The 25,754-nt window shown below is 40.8% G+C and overlaps 1 protein-coding gene across 1 annotated transcript in view; it reads right to left on the bottom strand.

Annotated features, from left to right (window-relative positions):
- grid2 (glutamate receptor, ionotropic, delta 2) overlaps positions 1 to 25,754 on the bottom strand; it is a 607,933-nt gene that overhangs the window by 34,922 nt on the left and 547,257 nt on the right. Inside the window, exon 14 of the mRNA XM_030061028.1 lies at positions 965 to 1,131. Within this exon, the coding sequence (XP_029916888.1) occupies positions 965 to 1,131 (167 nt within the window). The remainder of the gene's footprint in view (positions 1 to 964; positions 1,132 to 25,754) is intronic.

Raw genomic sequence — 25,754 nt, 5'->3', positions numbered from 1 at the left:
CTTACAATTTCTCTGTCTGTTGTTGTTTGAACCACGGGGAACGGTGTGAGTAAACTGTTCAAAACTGGCTTCCCGAGAGTGTGACAATGTCCCTGTAATAATAGGAGGGAATTGGAAACATGGCCTGTCAATTATTTCCTTGTTTAGCTTAATAACAGCCATGATAGGCAATATTCAGTAGCTCAACGCTTCACCGGATATGGAGGCATAAACAGCCAGGCATAGACACTCACACATTCCTTAAAGCTGGCACGTATTGGCTCATGCATATACAGTCTAGTTTCCTCTGTCATCACAAACAAACACACATGTATACAACGCACACATGCAAACACACACAGCAACACTGACAGAATATTTTTTACAATATAAATTGAGGCACACAATCCCTATGCAGCCTTGAGAGAAACATCATTGCTGTACAGACATGGCACATGATTGGACTTTTATAATTTGGAGTTCTAGTGATATAAGCATTTAAAACATCCATATTTGTGCGGCCATGTTGTTGCTAACTTCATTGCTAGTCACCAGTGGTTCCCCATATGCCTAAGCAACCTAGATGCACACAAGTTGTGAAACTGAATTCACCTCTTTCCAGTGGAAAACAGATTGAAAAGCTTCAATCTGCAATTTACTTGGTGTGTGACCTACACAGCAGATTCTAAAAGCACTGTAGGGGAAAAACCTTAAGGGATGACAGCTTTTTTTTTTTTTTTTTTTATACTGGGTATATGGAATAATTTCAATGACATTTCAATGAAAAAAAAAAAAACCCTAGACAAACTTAGAAAATGTAATTATTTTCAAACCTAAAATAGAAAACAATATGATTTAAATTTGAGACATGGAACTAAAATAACTAGAATAATAACATCCGTCAGTGTGCAAAAATGTAATACAAGCTTCAAAGGATTTTTCAGTGCAGTGAAGGATGTTGCTGACTTTCTGGTGTAACTCCTACCTCTGGGAGAAAATGTCCCGGTATGGGCTCCCGTGCTGCATGGCGATACCGTATCCACGGTCTGGAGCGTTGTTGCTGACAGTGTAGAAGGAGCAGTCTTCATCATTGATGGCAACATACTCTAACACTGCTGCATCCCACACGAACCCAAACCGGCCATACTTCACCTGCAAAAACAACCACACACACACACACACACACACACACACACACACAGTAAACCAATGTGCAGAAAGATACAACTTCAATACAGCTCCAGCATGATATCCAACATGGGCCAAGGTAGATCCTTGAAAAAAAAAAAAAAGTATTATTCAGTAATTTCATTTCATACAAAATAATGTTAATTTAACAGAATTTTATAGTATAGGAGTGCTTTACTTAACACTGGTATATATTTGGTACTGGCACTGAATGTACCGTCTGCTGAAAACGGCTGAATCACCGTACAAGTTTCATTTGAACAAGTTTCTGTATTCTGTGTTCAGTGAAGCATTTAGAAGTGCTGGGATCAAAATGACCTGTTTTAAATTTGATGAAAAATGATGCAGTGAATTATCATTGAAAACTCAATGGCCTTGACTTTTTTTCAGTGAAGAGCATATGAAACATCATATTTTGACTGAGTCATTATGGCTACACTTTAATATCCCTGTGCCACTTTGACCTGACAGTAATCGAAGGGTGAAGAGAGATTATGACAGTAACAAATGCTTGCCACCGTATTACAGACCAGTGGTTCTCAAACTTTTTTTTTGATAATGTACCCCTCTGAAATATCTGAAAGTACCTTCTGACCAGTGAAAAAAAGGGAAAAAAAGTAGAAAAAAAATCCTATATAAAGAGGTCCAATCCAGCTCCATTAGTGATACTGATACAACCTGATACTGAGGATATTTTGTCAGCTCTGTTTTTGCTTCTTTTTCACTTCTTTCTCCTTGTTTTCAACTGCATCACTGCTGCGTTTCAACCACAAATTTATTGTATTTTTTGTTGTCTTAGCTTCCCGGTCACAGTGAACAAACGTCCTCGCTCGGCGACCACACCATTTAAACCACGATCACACACATTTGACACCTGAATATAAAATGTGGTTTATCAAACTTACATTTACATGTTTTATAGAACTATTATAGGATATGCTAATTATTTTGGGAATCATGCATGACTTATATTTTATAAATTAACATTTTTAAAAAATTGCCTGTTCCCCCTGTAGTACTCCAATGTTCCCCTAGGGGTACGCATATCCCCATTTGAGAACCACTGGTGTAGACAATACTGGAAAAAAAACTTTTTATGTACATTTTCATTTCAGTGCCGCTTCAAAATCCCAATGATATCCCAGGTCAATATGACCGGGCAAACTGAACTAAAAAGTGCAAAAATAAAATCGAAGTGTCATCCTGCACCTACCAAAAAAAAAAAAAAAAAAAAAAAAAAACTTTTTATGTATATTTTATTTCAGTACTGTTGTAAAATCCCAATGATATCCCAGGTCAATGTGACCTGGAAAATTGTACAAAAAAGTGCAAAAACACACAAGGATCAGCCTGCACCTAAGATAGTGATTTCTGCAGACTCTAAATGTCTATATTTAGTTGCCCTCTGCTAATAACATATTTATTAGCATCATCAACAGGATAAACAGCGATTCGGTGCCTAAGAGAAGCTACATCAGCTTTCTCTGAGAGAAGAGAGAATGGCTTAAACATGGACTGAAACATGTTTTTATTCATAAGTTACTTGATTGAGATCATCTTCCATCCCTTAGTCCCGACACTGCAGCAACCTTGTATGAATTTCTTATTCTGTGTTGTCTCAGTGGACGAGCCGCATCACGGTAGAGTAAATGAAGCATGGGCATTGTGGAGCTGGATGGTGTGTGAGGACAAACTCACTCCAGCATACTGATATGCTTTATTTCAACAATTCGGCGTTGTAGCAAGATTATATTCTTACTCTGAGACAGCACACTTTATGGCACAGCGGCTTTACGGTTCAATATTCCTTCAGACTGTAGATGTAGTCGTGTTTATGACTTGTTGGCTCATCATTCGTCTGCATGGTGTGTGTTTGTGGTGTGTACAATGTGTGAGTGTGCGTTGTGTGTCTGTTTGCATATGCGTATCTCGCATGTTTGTGCACTCGTGGGCAGTGGGTGCGAGGAAAGTTTCTGTTTGAGAAAGATCTAAAGGTTATCATGACTCAAGGTGAAATCCACAGTCTGTTTTATAGAAGTTTCTGGCCTATGCTGCTGTCAAAATGGCCTCTCGTTAACAGCCACTATAAATCTGCGTTTCCACAGCAAAATGAAAAGTTCAGAATAACAACTTGGCTGTGACATTCACACCCCGACACCTCTTCTGACAATTCACTCAAATAGCTCAGGGCGAGAAAGAAGCTGGTGTAAAATACTCAACTACATGTGCCGTACACGCACGCACGCACACACACACACACACACACACACACACACACACACACAGACAGACAGACACAGACACACACACACACACACACTCACTTTCCTCCAACACATTATTTTGGACTTTGGTATGTCATCAACTTTAATGGAGCTTTATAAAATTTTCAAACCTCTCTATCTTTGCTTTGTGTGTGTGCGTACATGTGAATGTTTCTGTGTGTGTGTGTGCGTGTGTGCGTGTGTGTGCGTGTGTATCACCTCAGTTGGCCTATGTGGGATGACTAATGTCTGAGAACAGACAAGACCCTCTGATTGGGTAATTTCACAGTCTAATGTCCTCTGAAGCATGTGTGTATGTGTGTGCAGGTGTGTGTGTGTGCCTGCGTGCACATGTATGTGTGTGTGTGTGTGTGTGTGTGTGTGTGTGTGTGTGAGATAATTCACTACAGGGCATCAGAATGGTTCATTTTGTTCTTTACAACCTTAAAAAGTGTGGGGAAAAAACATTTTATGGCACTGGAGAAATAATTTTATGGCTTTTCTTTATTGCTTCTGAATTGGATAGATTATAAGCTATTTACAAATGAAATATGTAAAACTGTCCTGTTTCAACAAGTCACCAGTGAACATTAAGATGCCTCTGTCTTGCTAAGCTTGGATGAATCAGTGCTGAATACAATTATGATACCTGTATTCAGTGATTTCTGACTGATATTATCTGCCACACTGGATGGGCTGGGCATCCTCGTAAACCACTATCATGTGAGGGTCGCACATGGGAGGTTATAGATGACAGTGCTGGTGTTAATATCCTCTCTGGGGTGTGGCCACCTTATCCCGGCGTTATCTGTGGAGAGGGGATTGGCACAGGAGGTAATGCCATGAGTGGGAGCCATACATCATTAACAGGTGGAGATTGGGCGGACTTTAACAAAGGCCAATCAAATCAGCTTCTCCCTCCCCATTAAAAACAGAGCCACCCGCTTCTCCATGTAAAATTCGCTCTTGTACTTCTTTGGAATCGGTTTCCAGTCGAACATGTATGGCTGAATTGCTCCTGTATTGCGGCTTGCCATTCTGTAGCATATAGTAGCAAGCAAAAACAGAAAACAAGCAGAGGTTTGTGTATTTGATGGGCAGAGTCGAAGGTGAGTGGGTATGTGAGAAGCAGAGGGGCAGAGGGTGGGTGGAGATTTGAATAGAGGTGAGGACTATTTGCATATTCATAGATTTTGTTGAACAGAGATGATTTTTTAAGGGTTTAATCAATGCCAGGAACGGCTTTTTGAATCTAAAAGTGTAGCCGACCTTGGTCTGAGCGGCTGACTCAACAGCAAGAGAAGACAAGAGAGATGAGGATGAGAAAGAGAAAGGGGATCTGAACCCTCCCTTTTATCTGTAATCACGGGGAATGTAAGGTCACTGGCAGACAAGATGGAAGAGCTCCACACCTTGGTAAGCAATGCAACCTAATGTGCTTGAATGCAGCATTTGCATGCACAAGGTAAGCTGGCTGTGGGCCATACACCAGTTAAGGTCTTATTTAGGGTTAAGGTGTTTACATGCACCGTTGACACCCTGCGATTGACTATTTGTGCTGTTACAAGTAAACCAGTTAACAGAATATTCCTGGTCAGCTCTGCTGTCCCACCCACAGACGACATGATCGGCCAGTAAAAAAATACAAAAATTAGCTGCTGCAGGCTGGACACTCTCTTTTACTGAGGATACTCGAAATACTGCAGTGAAAATTTGAGCTTTATTTCACCCCAGAGTCACACTGAGGTAGGGCCTTATTTTTAACAGTCGAGCAGCATGCTGCACCAACAGGTCACAGAAACAAAACATTTAACAAAAGCAAGATTTAAAATAATGTTATAAATTTAAACAGTACATGATGTTTCAACTTCACTGAATATCATTCCAAGTTTTGGGGGCCACAGTATCCAAAAAGATGGTATCACAAAGACAAGTGAGACATATTCATAATTCTCTGCAAGTCTATGATTAGACTCTTAAAATACTAAAACCAATATTGCAATGAATAAGCTGTTTGGGCATCTTAGGTGTGGTTTCACAGTCACTGTATGATGCTTTTCTGGGCTATTCTAAGCAAATTATGATGTTGATGTGGGCTGAGATTACTTGATAATTTGGATAGCAATATTTTGGACAGATGTAAATGGATGTAAATGTTGTCATAAAGATACGGTTACACGGGAATCCACCAGACGGTGATCATGCTGGAGGGTTTTCAGGTGGTAGAGTTGCGTACGTCTCCACTTCTTTTCCCTCCCAAAGCAGATCAGACCTCAGGAGGATACAGGCAGTGTCCAGGTACAGACCCACTGCCACCAACATTGTATGAGTGTGGTATTGAGTATTAGGGCAGCTAGGAAACTAAGGGGCAGGACTGTCTTGGAATTTCTGAGTTGGAACTCACTCTGCAGGGTGCTGAGTGACGATAGTGAAGGGCTCTCCCTTTGCAGTAACTACATCAACTTCTGTGTGGACGATGCGCTTCATACGAAAACAGTTTGCTGTTTTCCAAACAACAAACCCTGGATAACAAAGAACAATAAATCCTCCTCAGCGGATAAAAGAGAGTTTTCTGGCCTGGGGACCGTGAGGAAGTTAAGTCCGTCCAAAGGGAGCTGCAGAAGAAGATAATGGATAGAAAGTCCAACGGGGAGGAACTTGAGAGCAAATTGCAAGAGAGCATTTTGGATGAGGTTTGGGTTGGGATGAAGAAGATCATTTCTATTTGTATGGTTCCTCCATCCGTAAATATGATAACAATTGTAAATGACAACATAAAATAATACAAACGCACTGTGCTTATTGTTGCTTTTTCCCTGGAGATTTTGTGCTTGTTTCTGTAGTGATTTCTCAGGTGGACAGCTGGTAATGCACATATTTGAATTAGAGGATTCACATGTGTAAATGGAACATACTGATGAGGCAAAAACCTTTCTTCTTTCACAATACACAAACAAATGTCTGTTAATATGAACATAATCAACATATTTGCACACCCCCTATATGTTTTGCTCATACTGTTCTTAGATGTACACTTATTTTATATTTTCATGTTATACATATTCTAGATTAATTTTTCTCTCTGTATTAGTGCATTCTATTGGTATTATTTTGTATATCCTCAAAATGTTGTTATCCATCCTTTTATATTATTTTTCCCTCATACAGTCTACATTATAACACTGTACACTGTATATACATTATCTATACATTATATAGTGTATATAAAATATTCGATTTTTCTATTATGTATCATATCACTAGTTGCTGCTGCTGCAATGACCCAATTTCCCCACAGTGATCATTTAAGTTTCATCTTACCCTACGTAGCACCGCTGCACCAACTGTACACAGTAAACAATATTAAATTAATGAATAAGGATCTCTGGGAGAGTGGTTCTGGTGACTGTGTGTCGCCCCTGCAAAATTAATAGTTGGTTAAACTTAGAAAAAATAAACTTGGTTATCGTTTTCCAATTTTCTTGTCCCAGGATTGAGAAATGATCTCCAGTGGTGAACATGGTGTTATAGTGATTCCACTTTGAATTAATAGTGGGCCATAGCATTCTGTGCTTCATCTCACCATCTCACCAAAACAAGACAACCAAGAGTCAGCCTTTACAGAATCCACTCACTATTCCTACACAGCATTTAAACAACTTTAAGTGCTTTCTTTTACTGGTGCATCTCAGAATTGCTATTAAAATTGAAAGTCCTGCACATCGTAATAACTACGCTGTTGTATTTATAAGTCCTCTCTCCAGTGCACTCTTAAGTGTCTGCAGTTTCAGGTCTTAACCGGTTTGAAAAGGGCTTTACTGTGAGATTACAACATCATACACATATTGTATTTATGCATGCAGGCTCAGGCAGACACATATACTCAACAGTACCTGCTGCATCTTAACGCTGCTCTCCCCAACACACACATACACACACAGACAGACAGACAGACAGACAGACAGACACACACACACACACACACACACACATACACACACACAAACACAGTCTTTGTCTGCCTCTGTTCCATTTCCAGGGTTGTGACTCTAATTGTGCCAAGGTAATTATCAAAAGCTATTTTCCTCATACACACCTTGGCAACAAACACTCTAACACATACACAGACACATACAGACTTGTGTTCACAGAAACACAGGCTCAAGCAGACCTAGCGCACCTCTCTCACTCGGAAAACAGAATCTTGCACTTACACACACACACACACACACACCCACACACCCACCCATCCACCCACCCACCCACATGCACACACTCCAGACAGCCACCAATGAATCCTAATCATTGCATTGAGCCTTGTTTTTCTCTCCCACAAATGTGACTTGGATAACCCAGTAATATCCATAATCACTAAATTAAAACCATCCCACCATCTCTCCTGCTTCTCCCTCCTCTTTCTTTTCTCAATCACTCACACCCACCCTTTAATTTTCATCTCTACTTCTGCGGCAGAAGACAAACGATTCTAATGCTGTTGCTGTTTTATTGTTTATCTGCTCTATGTCTTCTTTATTGCTTCTGAAGGGTTTTTGTTATGGCAGAATCATTTTATAAAACCGTAATAGCCTACCATTGAGGCTGTCAAACACATATTCGTTGCAGCGTAGAGCTATGATTTTTAAGAAAAGGCTTAATGGCCGGGGAGATGGATGGGAGGGATGATGACCTTCTGTCTTCAATTTAGACTTCTGAACGGGGTCTCGATAATGGATGTACGCTACAATAGAGCTTGGCAATTTAGAAAGAAGCCTGACCAAGACCGGCCTTAAAAGAAACAGGTAAATCTTGAAAATTCTTCTGAAAACCAACATTAAAAATGACATGTTCTTCTTCTTTAGTTCCAGTTAAAGACTTCACTGAAGATGCAATGAGAGCTTCTGACCAAGGGAGGGCTAAAGGAAGCTCTAGTAGTCCATAAAAAAAAAAAAAAAAACATCAAAGAACAGACCTGGCAATATTTTCATTTGAATTAAAACAACACTGAACAACCTTCTGTAACCTTTCTCCAAAACTTCTATGATCACTAACCTTAGGGCTGCTCGCTTGGCTTTTTTCCCCCCATAATTACTTTCTCCAGGCAATCTGGAGTTACATAAGGAAACGAACAAAGCCTGAAAGGTAATCTTCAAGTACTGCATCATTGAAACAAAAAAAAAAAAAGCTGCCGTTCATGGTAGAAACTACAGTACTGTGTTGCATGTGATAGTTATACTATGCAGTTGTCTCATATGGTATACTGACAAATACAACACTCAGTAGGTGACACAAGAGCCTGCACAGATTTCTTATAGTGGCCAGCTCTCTCTCTCTCTCTCTCTCTCTCTCTCTCTCTCTCTCTCTACCCTTCTTCATCCTCCTTTATGATTACTTAGAACATGAATTTTACAGTTAAAAAGTTATCAACAAATTGTCCCTTAGCACAGAGTCATTCTTTTAAATGTTCAGTATTGAAGCCTTGAAACGATGGATTTTTTTTCTTCTTTTCTTCAGATTTAGACTTATGGCCATAATTAGGAAGGCAGTTTTGCCAACAAGGGTAGTTTTATTCATGTATTATTTCTGCATAGACCATTGTGTTACCCACATGGATTTTGGGAGGCCTGCTCATCCCTATCCTCACAGCAGGCAACATAACCCATTTCCATTACTTTAAAAATCTGCCAATGAATTACTTAGCTTTAAACAAAGGGGAATATGCCTTGATCAGGGATGGAGAAAATGTAAGAGGCAAATGTAGGAGATTTAATTTTTACAGCATAAATATAACAACAAATTGGCTCATCCTGTTTTTTGCATTTGACAAAATGTTGCCCAACAAGTCTTTAAGACTGAGGTTGTGAAGCTAAAGGCTTTTCTATATTGGTCTGTACAGACTCACTGATGCAACACAGCATCACGACACTTTGCTTTACTTGGTGGTGATGGCTCTGGGGCTATGAGGAAAATATCTGAGCTACAGGGTGACACATTCACGGCAGTTTAAGAATGGTTTTAATGCAAAAAATTACTGACGTATGCATTTTATTGTCACAATCTCCCACACTTACTCTCCCTCTCTCTGAATATGTCTGTCTGTCTGTCTGTCTGTCTGTCTCTCTCTCTCACACACACACACACACACATACAAACACACACCCAAGTACACATAAAATTGCTACCAACTCTAAACTATGTCCCCAGGGCACTCACTCTCTGCATATGTCTGCATATGTTTTCATGCATCATTCTCCTGTGGCTTTGAATTTGTCTGATTTTGCAAATGAGAGTGTTACAGCGTAGTTGGTGGGGGTGACAGAGGAAGAGTGAGCGAATTAGCGAGTAAGAGAAAGGGAGAAAGAGAGAGAGAGAGAGAGAGAGAGAGAGAGAGAGAGAGAGAGAGAGAGAGAGAGAGAGAGAGCATGAACAAGGCCCAACTCAAATCAGCCTCTGCTATCTTTAACTCTCACACATGTAACACTGTACAACAGCTTCTCCAAATATCTAAACATCAGAAAACACATGTATATGCTCCATAAACCCTCTAAAAATGCAAAAATCCTGCTGGACCAACCAAGCTTTATACCCACTTGATCAATAAACTATTTATTTCAACAAATTTTGCAAGTAAAAAAAAACAACTTGGCAATCAACGTGCTGTGCATCTTGCTTCGAGCAAGCTTGATGAGGAAATATGCAAAAAGCTTTGCTTGCCATGTCTTTTACGTGTAAAATATGTTGAACTAAACAGCACACTGATCAAGTGGGTCTAGAGATTTGTTGGTGTGCTGCAAGATTTGAACATATCTGAATTGTCTGTGCTTGACCAGCACCCAAGGAAAGCAAGTGGCTGTGTGGGAAACATTCTTTTTGTAAATACACATGTATACTTTATATACTTTTTCTTATTCTCTTTTTCTTTGTTGCCTCACTTCCTCCCTCACATACAAATAATAAAACAGTCTCACAAACAGCTTTGTCTATATTTAAGCCAGCTAGCTCCATCTCTTGGCTCCTTCTCTCTGTATCATTTTTACTTGCATCCCACATGCTCTGTACTGCCTTTGTTTAGGCCTCATTTGACAAATCAGAGAGCATTACAACGAGAGGCTGCTCCCCAGCCAAACACTCCCCCCAGTCTGCGCTAGCCGCCTTCCTGCAGATATCTCTAAATCTGAATAAAGATTGGATTACGTGCAAACAAATCAATCACAGCACAGGAAAGAGAGGCGGCACCGCTTCTTACCTCCCTATATGCGTCAAGTTGCATCAATATACGTGGGGGAGGTTATTTTAGGACAGTTCCTCTTTAAAAGATGAGACGGAACACAATGACTTGTGCTGGCAAATACTGTATTGTACCTAAACTGTACCGTTCTGTTCAGAACAGAAGTTGCAGTCTTGTACTTTTCTGTCAAAAAAGAGAAGCTTGGTAGGTTATTTGTCCCCATGGTTAAAAATTACAGAAACTGTTTGAAAAAAGATAAAATAGAACATCTTTATTTTGTAGCATCGAAGTTTGAAGTTTAGCACATAAGTGTGATACTTTCATCCTCATACTCCACAGCAAAAACAGCTTTGCTTGTCATTTTCTAAGATGAATGAACAACCATTTGCCCCTCCCAAGAACCAAAACTAATGGATAAGCTCTTGCCTAGATCTCACATGATGAAAGCCTGGCACACAGGTGGCATCAATCCCTCACGCAGCGCTCTGTCTCGCCTGCTTGCTCTGGTGGCAACAGGCACCACCATCCCCCGCGATGCAATATGACAACTTCTTCAATCCCTCTTCTCTCTTTGTTTTTTCTGTTGTTTAATTACCCTCAGCTGTCATTAGTCCTCTTTGTTTCTCCAGGAAGAGGGAAAAAAAACAGAAATTAATCGCCTATTGCCATGCTGTATGCAAATCTTTGCTCAGACCCCGTTAAGCCGATGAGAGATGTGATAGTGGAGGAGAGGAGTAATTGGAGACAGATGTTGGTGAGACGGATCATCCGAGACGGATCAGTGAGCCAAAACTAAGATGCCACCCTTAATAGGATCTGGCAGCAAAATTATTATTTCTCTCTGTTTCCTTTTCATCGTCCCTTTGTTCAATTGTATTTTTCATAATGAAGTTGTGTGTTGCATTTGTTTGCTTTTGATAAGTGTCAAGTGTGCCTTTTTTATGACCAAGATATGTTCTTGTGTGCCTGTTTTCTGAATGAATTCTCACACACACACAGCTGATGGGTACGGGTTCATAACAGCTGTGCTGCTGGAGTGGAATAAGAGTTCATCCATTTCTAGGGCATCAGCCTTTTTCTGTGTGGAGCGTTGCTGAGCAACAGTGGAAGCTACGCATGACTCATGACGTGGCCACTACGAACACGAAATGTATGAGGACTGTTCACCGAGCGGATGTTGCAATAGTACGCTTGCACTATAATCAATGAAAGTGGTTCCACCAGGTGTGAAAGTAGTGCATAAAGTGGTGTGTATGGGCAGCAGAGATCCGTAAAAGTAGACCAGTCATCTGTAATTTTTTATGTGAGGGGTACACAGCCCTTTTACACAGAAATGAGTCATAAAGTGTGTGTATTTTAAACTACCAGTACACAGGAAATTACTTTAACTTAGATCAGCCTGTCGGAATTTATTTTGCCAGGACCAGCTAGCATTGCTTCGTAACTTTATCCATAGCCATGGTTGCCTGTCGACGTTAACTTCCCTGGTTCACACGAACTCAGTGAAAAAGTGCTGTGCTGGGTCCAAAAACTGACTCAATCTCACACAATCCCAACATGAGTCCTCATCATAATGTTTTGTCTGTGACTTATCACACACCATATGTGCACTGCAGTAGCCAGTAAAAAGACAGATTCCACGGAACATCCGCTGAGTCCACATACATTACGTGTTCAATATAGCCAAGGTGTGACAACACAAAGCTTGAGGAGTGACTGAGTACAGGTATCAGGATTACTGTGTTCTGCTTTACACTGTATGGCATACTACATAATCACTGCAAGTTATGAGAACACTTGTAGCTTATCTTTTTATACTCTGTATTAGAATAAACTGTTGAACTTCAGCTAAGAATTTTGGAAATAAAGTAACCTAAAAGTAGCTGAAAAAAATCTAGTTCATTTACTGAACTTGAGTTATTACTGGCTTCACATTTCTGGTTACACAGTTAAGCAAGGAACTGGCAATTAGTTAAGCTTTTATTATAGAAGTAGCTGATCTTGGGGTGAGCATCCCTTTTCAGTAGCTTGACTTTCAATTCAAAAAGACCAACTATTAGCAAAAGCCCGTATTTACAAATCTGCTAAGAACAGATGTACTGATTGAGGGTCACTGGTCAAGTCGCCTAACCTTGTATGTGATTATGCCTTGAAATGCAAGCTGTGCTCGGAACAGGAGCTCTATTTTAGCATATTTTATGAATGCAACCCCGGGGGGTCACTAGTTTGATTTCTGGCCAGGGGCTTACAGGTCAATGGAAATGGAATATGAACTAAATGGTCAAGGAAAGAAGGTTTAATTTATCCCCACTGCAATCACATTCCTTAATTTGCACATGATAGTGCCTTTTGCCTGTGGGATAAGTGCATATTTAGCAGCTTTTTATTGCACTATGTCAAGGTATTGACTCCCTGTCTGGTTTTACCAACTAATGCTCATTTGGTATTTGTTGTGGTGAACTGTTATGGGTTTTTATTGTGCTAACAAAAACAGTTTATGTACTTTCAGAGCTTGGTTTATTGAAAACCGTTTTTTATTGAAAATATTGGACCAAATTCTCCTCAGGAGACAAGAAAATTTAGCTGGATCCACACTGCATTGAAGTTACATCATGTACACTACATCTCATGTACATTGTTGCTGTATCCTAGGTATATAATAAAATGGACATAATTTACTCTATTGCTGCTTTGTGCAGTTTAATATCCAGCCAAAGCGAAAAGTTATAATGCAGCTGCAGCCAAACAGAACTGGACTGAAGCAATGTACAAGCAGCATTTCTGGTTCAGAAGAGGGCAATTTAATAGAAACACCAGGTGAATAGGGACTTTGAAGTATTCCAAGAAGGATAAATGAAAGTCAACCCAGAAATGTGTCAGGCTTTGTTGATGTTTGATTCAAATACACATTATAGAGGAGTAAACGGTAGAGAACAATATGGCACAGATATAATATATTATGCATGAATACATCATACAATATGCACACATAAAAACAATAAAAATACTCAATTTCTTGGCGCTTTCCATGAGAGGAGTAAAGAAACAATGCATCATTAAACAGCATTCTGCTGGCATCTGAGGTAAGAAGGGAGGCAGTGCATCTTGAGCATTTAGAATTGCCAAAGCTTTACACCACCCACTGACTTTGATTCAGCAATCTACCTCATCTCCCTTGAAGGGGGAAATAAATCTTACAAACAAACTATGTTTTATTCAAAGCACTTGTATGCCCAGTGTGAAAAAAACTTTTTTTTTTTTTTTTTTTTTTTTTTTTTGTCTTGAATTGGGGAACAATGTGTGTATAATTATTGCATAACTTGGTAGGGAGTGTGTGTGTGCCCCAAGTCTGCCCCTTGGAAACAGGTACCTTTCTGAACTTTTCCCTTTTATCTAAGTGAGAGAGAGAGAGAGAAAAGAGAGAGAGAGAGGGAGAGAGAGAGAGAGAGAGAGAGAGAGAGAGAGAGAGAGAGAGAGAGAGAGAGAGAGAGAGAGAGAGAGAGAGAGAGAGAGCAGTCTTCTTTCTTTTTCTGTCTGACCAGTCTTTAAGGTCCTGACCCAAGTTTGTGTTTTCTTATACAAAATCAAAAAACTCTCAGACCAACAGAAACAAGGACAAAAGTTTTGAAATACCAAGGTCAGCAAGTATATGCAAAATGAACACTTTTATTTTGCATTTTAGATACTTTGTTTCTTTGATCTTCTCTGAAGTCTTTGGCAACAAAAAGAAAAAAGAAAAAAAAAACAACATCTGCACAGCAGGGAGGCCAAGTAGAGAAAGCTATGGGAAATCGAGACAGATTGAGAGAGAGACAGAGAGAAAGAGAAATGAAATGGTGTTGTCCCATGACAGGGGCACAGGCAGACGGTGACAGAATGAGCCAGACGTACAGCAAGAGAAAGAGAAGAGAGAAAAAAAAACCTTACAAAGACTTGCAGATGAGAAAGAGACAGAACAGACGGTTGATCATATGCGTCTCTTGGGAAGTTAAAATCTAAGCTACAGTAAGAGGCTTCATCTGCACATCATTCAGATTGAAAAACACATCGATAAACCCATTACTCACACATGGTAAACTTTGCAGTATTTAAACTTACTGACCTTCTGAACATAAAACAAAGGTCAGTTTCAGCACTCAGTTTTTCTCCCTTTGTACCAAACACACAACACCTGATGTCTTTTTGTGTACAGCGGGCTCACATCAATGGGTTAGGATGACACTCAGTAAGAAAATAGCAGCGGCAGTCCAGAGACCTTCCCATCTCCCCCTCTCTGCTTTGCCTGCCTTTCATAACTGTAATGTGTGTTGTGTTTCTTTGAGCTTCTTCTCTTGTTTCCTCTCAGTGGAAAAGAGGCAGTGATGACAGACCAAGAGGCTGTCACGCATCAGGCTCACTCTCCTCACCCATACCAGACACAACATTTTTGTTGGCATGTTTTCTCTGTGCAGTTGCTGTGGTGCTGTCAAAAATCCATTGCTCCAAATCAAATTTTCATATTTCCCCTCCCTGTCACTGAATGCCACAAATCAGAGGAATTTTGTAATGATTTTAACCAACTTCCTTATGGGTCTGTGGCATGACAGACAAATCAACAGATTCTTCTGCTACTGCTGCCTCATCCCTGACATCTTCAAACCTCTAACACTAACCAGCAGAGCATGAAACTAACCTTTTAGTCAAACAGCCACAGTGGCTAGTGGATTCAGAGAGTCCTTCCTTCCCTTCAATTTTCCTGCTACTTATCCATGAGCAACCCAGATGTCATTTCCTTCAACCTCCTCAAGCTCCTCCAGAGAGACTGGCAGGTGTCTCTGTCTCCCAGCTGGGAGATCAAGTCTCTCCATTGAGTCCTGGACTTGCCCTGGGGCCTTCTCCCTCAGTCATGCCTGGTATACCTCCAAAAGGGGGTGCATCTTTCAGTCATTCCCCAAAGCATGTGAACTTAGGTGACAGTCAGAATGAAAATCAAACAGTAATTTGAGAGCTCTGCTTTGTGGCTCTGCTCACTTTTAACCATTGTAGTCCAATATAATGTCTGCGTTGCTGCAGCCACTACAGCTAACTTGTGGTAAATCTCATGATTCCTTTCACCCAAACTGGTGAATAAGACACCAAGATTCCAGAAATTGTCCACATATGACAGCTGTTCACCTGTATGGTACAGGCCATGTTTTTCGAGGAGGAAAGCAAAGCCACTGATTTGGAGGGGCTGACATTCATACCGACTGCTTCAAACTCTGTCTCAAACTGCTCCAATGAACCGTAGAGATCAAAATCCATCAGCAAGACAAAACAGCAGAGGTGCCATGCCAATGCCACCAAATTGGACACTGACTAGGCTCAGACAATATGCAGAATGGCTTAAATCAATTTAACATCTTACTATAGTAGTTTTTATAAAACAAAAGGCAGATTCAACACAGCCTAAGCTGTTTCTCACACCACTGAGGAGCTGCAAGACCTCCTAAATTAAGATTATTAGAATTGGCTTGAGTCATGAGCTTTGGTGTCAAATGGTCTAAATACTGTGTAGGAGTTCTTTCCCACCACCAAGGAACAACAGAAAACGCTGGCACACATTGCAGTAGTTCCCGTTTTAGAAAGAGAATTTATCTGGAAGCCTCAAAGCTACAGCTTATCAGTATATCGGAGTTATATAAAAAAGACTTGCATATGGTAATATGCTAGACATAGGAATAATATGGAGAAGTTTTAATTGGAACTGTGGGATGGAAGTAGTTATGAAGCCAAGAAGAGAAAATGATGACTGATACACTCAGACAGATGCTTTGGCAGACAGATTTAGGCAGATGAGTACTCTCACACCATCGCTCACTGTAGCACCATTTATTCCCAAAGGTAATTAAATTGAATGAGATTTTTTCAACAATTGCTATTTATCTCTGAATAATTATGATTTTGGAAGGAGCTTTACCTGTAGGACCAGAATTACTGTTAAAATGAATGAATGTCAATAAGCCCAGCACAGAATATCTGACATCAGAAAGCAAAACCTGAGCAACTCTGGCAACTACCAGTTAGTAAGCTAGTAAGTGCCAGTACCTCTCTAATTTGAATGGTTGTACAATCACATTCACATAAAATGGGTGAACAGCTGTTATTTTATAATACAAAATATCCAGATCATACAGTCTCACTGGTCCTATGATATCGTCAATATTTGAAAGCATCTGCTATTGTGATGCTGCTTGAGCCTTCCTTGCTTTCGGCTTAAGTTCCCTCCACTTTTTGAACCTAACAGTCACCATCCCAGTATGCAACCAACATGACAGGGTCAGAGATTTTTATGTGTGTTTCCTCATATTGTCAGCATGAAAGTCTGTCAAAGAGAAAGTAAAGATCAGACCCCAGAGTTTGCACAATTCTCTTAGTTATGACTGTGGTTGACAGAAGCCTGCCCTAGAGTTCAACTTGTACTTGGGCTGAATGTCAACATGCTGACTGCAAATTACAGTCTCTTCCCTCACAGACTTTAGATATACTTGGAAATGCATGTCTTGCAGCATGATGAGGTCTGCAGTGAGACTAGGAATGATTCTGTCACTGGTGGGTCACATTGGGTCATTACAGATGCATTTCCACATCCATGTTTTCCTGACCAGATGCAGACAATGAGGGCAGAGATTGTGGCCTGGAAATGATCCCTGCTCCAACTACCAAACAAGTTCTTGAATATGTTTTTGCCTCTGTGTGTCTGTGGAACGTGATGTGTGACATCAGGATTCAGACGATAGAAACACAGGATTCATTGTTCTTCTCTAGAGGTCACGACCCTTGTGTGCATTACAGAGGGTACCAATGTCAGCAAATGTGTGTTTGTGTGTATGTGTGCACTATTGATTCACACCAAGCTGAGATGTCTCCTAGGCAATTGAAGCTATTCCAGCTGGTAGGTCTCAGACTAAAACTTATAGCCCTCCTTTTCCCTCTCCCTCTAGAGGTGTTTATCAAATCCAACAACTCCTGGTTGATACTTCTGTTGACCTGGAGTTCTTGGTATTGGATAAAAAAAAATAGATCGATTCTTGTGTCTTTATGGAGAACATTGTTGCCAAGCTGACTCCGAGAGAGAAAACTTCTCAAGAACACAAGAACAAGGAACAAAAGTTCTCTGTGTTAGACTGACATCACCCTGTGCATCCTTGATATTTTGTTTTTGGCAAGTAAACTTCAAGGCTCTTGATCCTCCATTGTCAGGAATCTTTTGTTTTTATATTCGGGCTGTTAGATATTATGTCAAAATGCGTTCAAGGTTGGATCATGGTCCAATGAGGCCCAAGGGCCCAAGTGTCTTTGAAGGTTCCTCATAAACATCCACTATAAAAAGTGTAGCCCACACAAAATGTACGCCATTAACAGTTGACTTTTCCTTGAAATTTAGTCATGTCACTAGACACATTAGGGTATCAAATGAGACATTGCCTCATATCGGGAAGGAGGAAGTCCTTCCTTGTTTGCAATGTGGCATTGAGTTGAGTGATGATACTTGGCTGAAAGTTTAACTTGCAAACTGAATACCTTGAAGGAGTACTGAATCATATTGGCTATTTCTTAGTTGCAATTGCTGAGTGACTGAAGATCACCATGAACCGTTTTGTAGTTGCGTTCATTTTCTTTTGTGCATTTTTAAAGTAAATCTCCTGTGAATGTTGCCCTTGCTCACTAGTAATTAGGGATGGTCCGATCGGGTCCGATCCAGGCCAAAGTGACTGGATCGGGTATCGGATTTTTTTATTAGAACCCGTCCGATCCGATCCATAAGCCCAAGCTATCTCATATATCCTCAACTTCACTTTGCGCGACATGCCGCAACACAGACGAGCTGTCGCCATGGTTGCCATGTGCCTGTGTTTTCGTCATGTGAGCAGAAGCCTGCAGAGCTGTAGCAGAGAATGTCTAATATAGAGTTAGACGGGCTCTGGCTGTAGTCATGTCAAAAGCCATACGTTTTTGACGCAACGTTTGCAATATGAGTGTCTCAAGGGGTGGTAGCAAAACCGGATGTTTTAACGCAACGAACTTAATAAAGCATCTGAAGAAGCAGCATGGAAAGGAGTACGGACTTTTTACAGGCGAGTGCAAAGAAAAACGAACCGTTTTTATTTTAGTGCAGCAAATCTTGGGTCTGTTTCCCAAAGCAGGTTTAGTGAAAACTCTGAGTCTGTTAACCCTGAAATGAGGGAAACTTTTAGTTTTCCGCTTCACAAAGGGAGGTAACTCAAAGCAGAGAAAGAGGGGTAACTCTAGCCTGTTTCACAGAGGGAGGTAACTTAAGCTCTCGGTCAGTTACCGCAGTAAGAGACTCCATGAAACTAACCTGGTCGGGACCAGGTTTTTCTCATGAAACCTCGAGTTTCTCTCTGTGTCCACCCTCTTTCAGCCACACACGGTATTTAACTTCCTCATTCATTCAGTCAGCAGGCAAGTTTTGGCGTGGCATATTAGTTCTGCCTTTTTTTTTTTTTTAATGATTAAAAAAAAAAACAGTCAGTAGGCCTTTGTTAGAAGTCCATTAGTAGTTAGATGGCGTCTTTTTTCACGAACATGGCATGTCCTTTCGACAACGATCTCGTGGATGAAGGTGCAGTGTTACTGCGCAGAGAATTAAATATTCGTTGGGAGATGGTTGTAAGACCGCGCATAGATGTTTTAGCATTTCTAGACAATTATCTTTTTGAGCGTTACCGTTCCACGTCACCTAAATGAAATAAATTCATAGGCCAGCAGTAATTCAAGCAGTTTTCCCCTGTAATATTATTGATTGCAACGGACTACATTTAAACTTACGCATTGACCCGAGCAGCAATGTTCTCCCACGCCATCTCCCTCTCCTTTGCTGCTGCAGCGGTGTTGCAATTTAAAAAAAACAAAACAAAACAAAACAAAACAAAACAAAAAAACATGTTCTAACTCGCTGTATGAATGCATTAAGATTTCCAATTCAACTGGGGTGAAAAACGCAGCCTGACGCTTCGCCGTTGCCATGGTGACTCGTCTTATAGCTGTTGTGCACGCGCTTAACTCGAGGTGAAACTACTCCGAGTTGATAAAACTAACTCACATGCAAAATTTGCACCAAGTTGTACTTGTATTTTATTTCTAACATTTGAATGGTGCAGCTGGGTCTGTTGTGTTTACAAATGCTGTTAAAAGCGATGTGTGCTTTAAGTTTAAGGCACAGCAGTTACACATGACTTCAGTTGTTGTCACATATTTTCCTTCTTTCTTTAGCGGACCAGAATAGTTGTTGTACAGTGAATGTGGTGTTTTTAGATGTCAGTATCAAGCAAATTACATCCACGTATTATTAACAACTTTTAGAGTGACAAAAAGAATCGGATCGGTATTGGCCGATCCTCAAGGCTGCAGTATCGCTATCGGATGTGAAAAAGTGGTATCGAGCCATCCCTACTAGTAATGCATTTAGCTATTAGGCTATGTGATGGATAAACTTTGGCATGCAAATATGTTCGTTGTTTTACAAGGTAAGCTAAAGTTGTGCGTTTTAAGTGGGATAATGCAACTGTATTATAATCAGCGAGAGTACCTGGTCTGATCCAGTTTTTCTCTCCTTTCAGATTAACTCTAGAGTCAGTATTAGTGGTGTTGTGCCCAGTTCAGGAAAACCAGTGTTTTTTGTGGGTTATTTAAATATTATTGTTTTAAAATTTGATTGTTTAATGCAAATACTTACCACTTGCCCTTACTTACAGTGATTATTCACTGTATAGATAACTGATAATCAAGTGTGGTAAGTAAATAAGGATCCTATTAAAGACAAACTGAACTGAACCTTGACTGACAAAGCTTAGACAAACACTGAGTACTGACTGAGATAAAGACTTGTACACACTGACTTGGACTACAATGCTTTTCTTTTCATTTTTTTCTTGAACACATGTTCATAAATCTTCCTTGTTCATGCACAGTTAAATCTGTTGCCATGATTCATTTGCTTCTAGAGCCGAGGCTACTACTGAAATCTGGCCTAAAGAAAGAGAGAAAAAGATGAATTACCATTCTTTATCTGGTACAATCCTTACTGCAAGATTTGTGTCCCTTATAAAATTTGTGGCAAGCCAACCAGAAAAAAATGCCTTTCCTCCATACATTTTCTGAATTCATTAATATTCTGTGGGCCAGATGTGGCACTCAGGCCACCAGTTGACAATCACTGGTTGTATAGTTTGAGTCTAATACCATCAGACTGAACCTGACTCACCCCTTACAAAGCCAGAGTGATACTGAAGTACCGAAGCCCTTTGCATCTGCAGTGGCCACAACTGATCAGTCTCTCAAATCTGATTCAAATGAAAGTGGTGATTCTGACTCTCACCTGAAAAGTGCCACTTTTTCAAGAAATCTGGAAGATACCTGGTGTGAAGGAATTTCCTCTGTAGCTGTAAGGTCACATTAGGCCCTGTTGAGCTGTATCGATAAGATGTACTGCCACCATACCACCAAGGCCGTAAGTCTGAGATATGCCACATATTGTGAGACAAGACCAGACTGACGTCTTTCACTAACACAGATCTGCTGACCTCTAGCATACTTAGGTAAAGATACCTCCTTCAAATAAGGCATGCCAGTGAGCAACCCTCAGTATTGGTGTGGTGCTACACAGAGTTTGCACTTGTAGCGCTCATACTCTGTTCTCCTTAGCTGAGCATCAATAAACATAAGACATAAGACAGCACAGTCTCCTGAGATCTCCTTCACTTTGAGAGTTGACCAGAACTTCGCTCTCTTCCATCACACCTGGGACACATTGTTTCTGAAAATGGGGTTGAAACAGATCCTGAGAAGATTGCTAATCTCACTATGTGGCCATCTGTGAGCATAAGTGCTTCCTTGGATTTACAGCGTATTATAGAGGGTTTGTTAAAGAGTGCTCCAGGATAGCAAAACAGCAGAATGACCTCACTGCATGTTATATGCTTTCCAGGAAGAAGTCCTGTGCTCAAAATCCTCCCATATCTCTGACCTCAAGCACCCATTTGCTGGGAAGTCACCAGTGAGTTATCTCATGCTGACTTAATTCCAGGAACCAGCATTTTTCTGAGAACACCACTGGAATGGGCTGCTGAGCAGAGGATTGACCCAGTTACCAGCCGAGTCATTGACCGTTGACAAAACTGACCATTTTACTAAATATGCTGTTGTGGTACTGACTTCTTGGGCATCTATGCTTTATTAGACAGTCACAGTGGAGAAAGACAGGGCAGAGAAAGGGGATGACATGCAGCAAAGGGTCTGGTCTGGATTTGAATCCTGGTTTTTGCGACCTTAGTGTTACATGGTATGTGCTCTACACGGTGAGCCACCAGGGTGCCCAGTGCTGCTGACTTCTGATCAGAGATCCAGAACTGTGGCTAAGACACTGTGAAACAGTTTCTTTGTTCATTGTGGCATACCAGAAGGCCTACATAGTGATCAGGGCTGAGATTTTGAGTCTACTGTCATCAAGGAGCTGTGTCAGTTGTTGGAGATTAAGAAAACCAGAAAAACTTCTTACCACCAATGTGGCAAAGCCTGTTGAATGCTGTAGTCAGACACTCCTACAAAATGCTTGGCACACTGGAGGAGAGTCAGGCCAGTTGGTGGGACTATGAGCAGTTGTTAGTTCCTGACTATAATTGTACTAAAAATGACACAAAATGGTAAGGTTGGTCTCTTTATCAGGTAATGTTGAACACAGTGAGAGAGTTGCTCACAAGCACAAGTAGAGATATGATGCCAAGGTTAGTGAGTCCATCTTGGAAATCGAGATAATGTTCTCAAGAGGAATGCTGGAGTAAGAGAAAAACATAAAACAGCCGATCATTGGAACCAGACTGTGTACAAAGTTGTGAAGCACACTGGCAATTCCCCTATCTATTAGTAGCTCCTGTCAACACTGATGGCCAGGGTGGACACTCCATTGTGACTTTCTGTTGCCTAGTGGGTTCTTGTCCCCATCCCCTGACATCAAGGCAGCTCTGCACAAAGAGGGAAAAGGTCAGGCCAAGTCTACTCAGGAGAGTGCATTGCCTGCTGTGGAAGAGGAGGTACGATATCTGTGTGACAGAGAGGAAAATAGAAAACACTACTACCTAGATGTGACACAAAAACAGCTTACAAAAGCTTTACAACATAACAGGGCTAGGGTCAGCAAAACATACAGCCTAACTAAAAAAAATTCAAGGTCTTCCATGATAAAAGTGACAATGATATGCCGTGACTGTGTCATAAATGCACCATGACTAGCTGGCTACAGCTTAGATCCACAATATCAGTGTTGCAATATTATTCATTAACTGACTCATACTCAAAGAAATATATATTTTAGATCTGAGGGGCACTACAGGCCCCTAGTGCTCAGAGGGTGTTGTGTATGCTGAGAGGCCAAGAGACAGATCTTCATTTATTTCACATTTTTCCTACATTTAGTGCCAAATGGTCAAGTAATGTTTGTGGATCTTTACACATTTTTCCATCTCAGTTCATTAACCCAGGGCCATGTGGCCTGGAGGCCCCTGATGGTCAGAGGTCCCTGGAAACCGGCCCCATTGGCCTGGCTCATAATCTCTGCTTGAATATATCACAGATGACCCAAGTATAGATAAAAAAAAAGACCTGGGAACTAATTTCTTCTTCCCTGCATTGCCTTTTAATAACCTCTGACTTTCATTCTTCCTTCACTACCACTTTCACTTGTACCTCTCCTCCTTCTTCTCATCTCTTTCCATTCCCTTCTCCTTCTCCCTCATTCCAAAGTCTGCCTCTTTCTTCCTCCAGTTCTCAGGACTGTGATGCATGGCTGTCTGCGTTTTCCAAAAGTCCATTAGTCCCTGGAACTCAGCCACCTCCTCTCCCACGGACAGAGATAAAGACGCAGAGCATGGCTACCCAGCGAGCCGCATGAAAATGAGAAGACAGTGCAGGGGGAGAGATGGAGGGAGAAGAAGGAGGGAAAGGGGAGGATGGATGTGAATAACACCCTAATACTGGCTGGGAGCCCAAGGGAGGAGAGGCAGAGCAGAGGAGGAAGGAGGGGAAGGAGATGAGAAAAAAAATGGACGGAGGGCAAGAAAGGAAAGGAGAGGAAAGGAAAGGAAATGATGGGGGAAACAGGAAGAGGAAGGTTGGGAGAAATGGGGAAAAGGGGAAAAGGGAAGAAAAGAGGATTGGGGGAAAAAGCAGAGAAAAGAGAAGGGGAGGGTGGCAGAGAGGAGTGTGACACAGAAAGAGAGGTTTTCCACTGAGAATAGAAGAAGAAGAAGCAGGCCTAGGGGGAGGAGGGGGGGTAGATGAAAGAATGAGAAATGGTGTGGGTAGACGGTGAGGTGAGGATAAGGAGGAAGGGTCAATAGTAACCAGATATCCCTATACCAAATCCATTTATATCACTTCCTCAAATCTCTCCCCTCCTAATGTTGTCCTTTAGTTCATATAAAATTCTGTAACTGAATTTGTAGCTTGCCCCTAAAAAACAAAATGTCAGGAATTACTGTGACTCATCCCCCTTTTTTATCTTCGAAATCCAGATATGATATCTAAAGATTTCTTTTTTTCGTCATGGTGCTGGCTAGACCTGACGCAGACCAGAGCAGACAGGTGAAAAATGCATTTTGAAAGTCTTTTTTTCTCCCTTTTTTTAGAATGGGCATTTGCCCTCTTGATTAATTCTGTTGTCTAACTTTAGCAACTTTGCTCTCTCTGTGTTTCTATCAGCCTTTCTTATTAAGGTGATGTAATTGCTTTTGCGCTCCTCCATATTTCTCTCTCAGCCAATCTGTGAGTGCTTTTTAATCTCCTACAGGCCTACAAGTGTACTAATGATGTGGATGTATGAATCTTGGTCTTAAGTCAGGGAAAACAAGTAGAATCCAAAACAGTCAAAAAAAAAAAGAAAAAAAAAAAAGAAAAAAAAAAACACACACACACACACACACCCACACCCAGAGATTTAATTCTAAGGCTTTTTCATTGAGGTTCCCCAATTTATAGAGTTGTGTACTTAGTAAAATCTAAATTCTGGAGCCACTCTCTCTCCCTCTCTTTATTTTTGCAGTACTCTGGAGAGGCCAGTGCTCTCAGATTTTTCCTCAGCTTACTCGGAGCCAAGTATGTGCCTATATGTGTTTTAATTTTCTTACAGTGCATACCCATCTATGTTCCCTTTCTCATTAAGGTGAGTTGTCTCATTAAGAGTGTGGGGGTTATCATTAAGGCAGGGAGCTCATTAATGGAGATGTTTTATCAGGGCAGAGTTGCAAGAGTAATCAGAGTCAAACTAATGCTCTTAGATCATACAGAATGCATGATGAGCAGAACTATACAGGCAGACTAAACCTCTAGGTTGTTAAATGAAACTTAGCTCAAACCCAATCACACACCACCACACAAAGGAAACACCTACTGTCGATATTCATGTACCATGCTGTGTCTTTGTTTAAGATTTGAACTTAGACAGACCTTTCATTTCTTATACTCTAATGAGTTTTTTTCTTTCTTTCCTATCTCTATAAAAAGTATTCCAAACTCTGGGACAAACTGAGAAAAGCCTTCACGCTTTGCAACAGATGTTTGTTAGAGTCTGATTTGTGCTATAGGGCAATGAACAACTTTAAATGGGGATGGGATGAGATGAAATTCTGTATTTCGATGTTCTTGTTTTGCTCAGAATTAGAGCCGCGGGAGATTTTCAAACAGGTTGGAAAGATGAAGTGTTTGCTGTTGTAAAGCTTTCAGCTTGTGTCCACGGACAGCAAATATAACTAAATTACAAGTTGGTTTACTCAGGGGCTGCAAATTTACATATGGTGAAAATCACAGACCCATATATTTAGAAATGTAAGACAGATTTGCTGTATTGAAGGAGTCCAAGACATGTTTACACCTCCACTGATTTAGTTGATATATAGCTGCTTAAGCCGCTTTTCCACTGGATGGTACGGCTCGACTGTACTTGCTTTTGGTAACAGGTACTTCTGGATTTCGTTTTTCAGTGCAGATAGTGTCCCCCCAAGGTATGGCTGCTCCTCATAGCGACGCTGCGTGAAACTGCTGTGACGTCATCTTCAATGTGACTC

The sequence above is a fragment of the Myripristis murdjan genome, chromosome 9 (genome assembly GCF_902150065.1).
Source record: "Myripristis murdjan chromosome 9, fMyrMur1.1, whole genome shotgun sequence".
Taxonomy (NCBI): Eukaryota; Metazoa; Chordata; class Actinopteri; order Holocentriformes; family Holocentridae; genus Myripristis; species Myripristis murdjan.
This window is presented reverse-complemented; position numbering and strand designations above follow the sequence as displayed.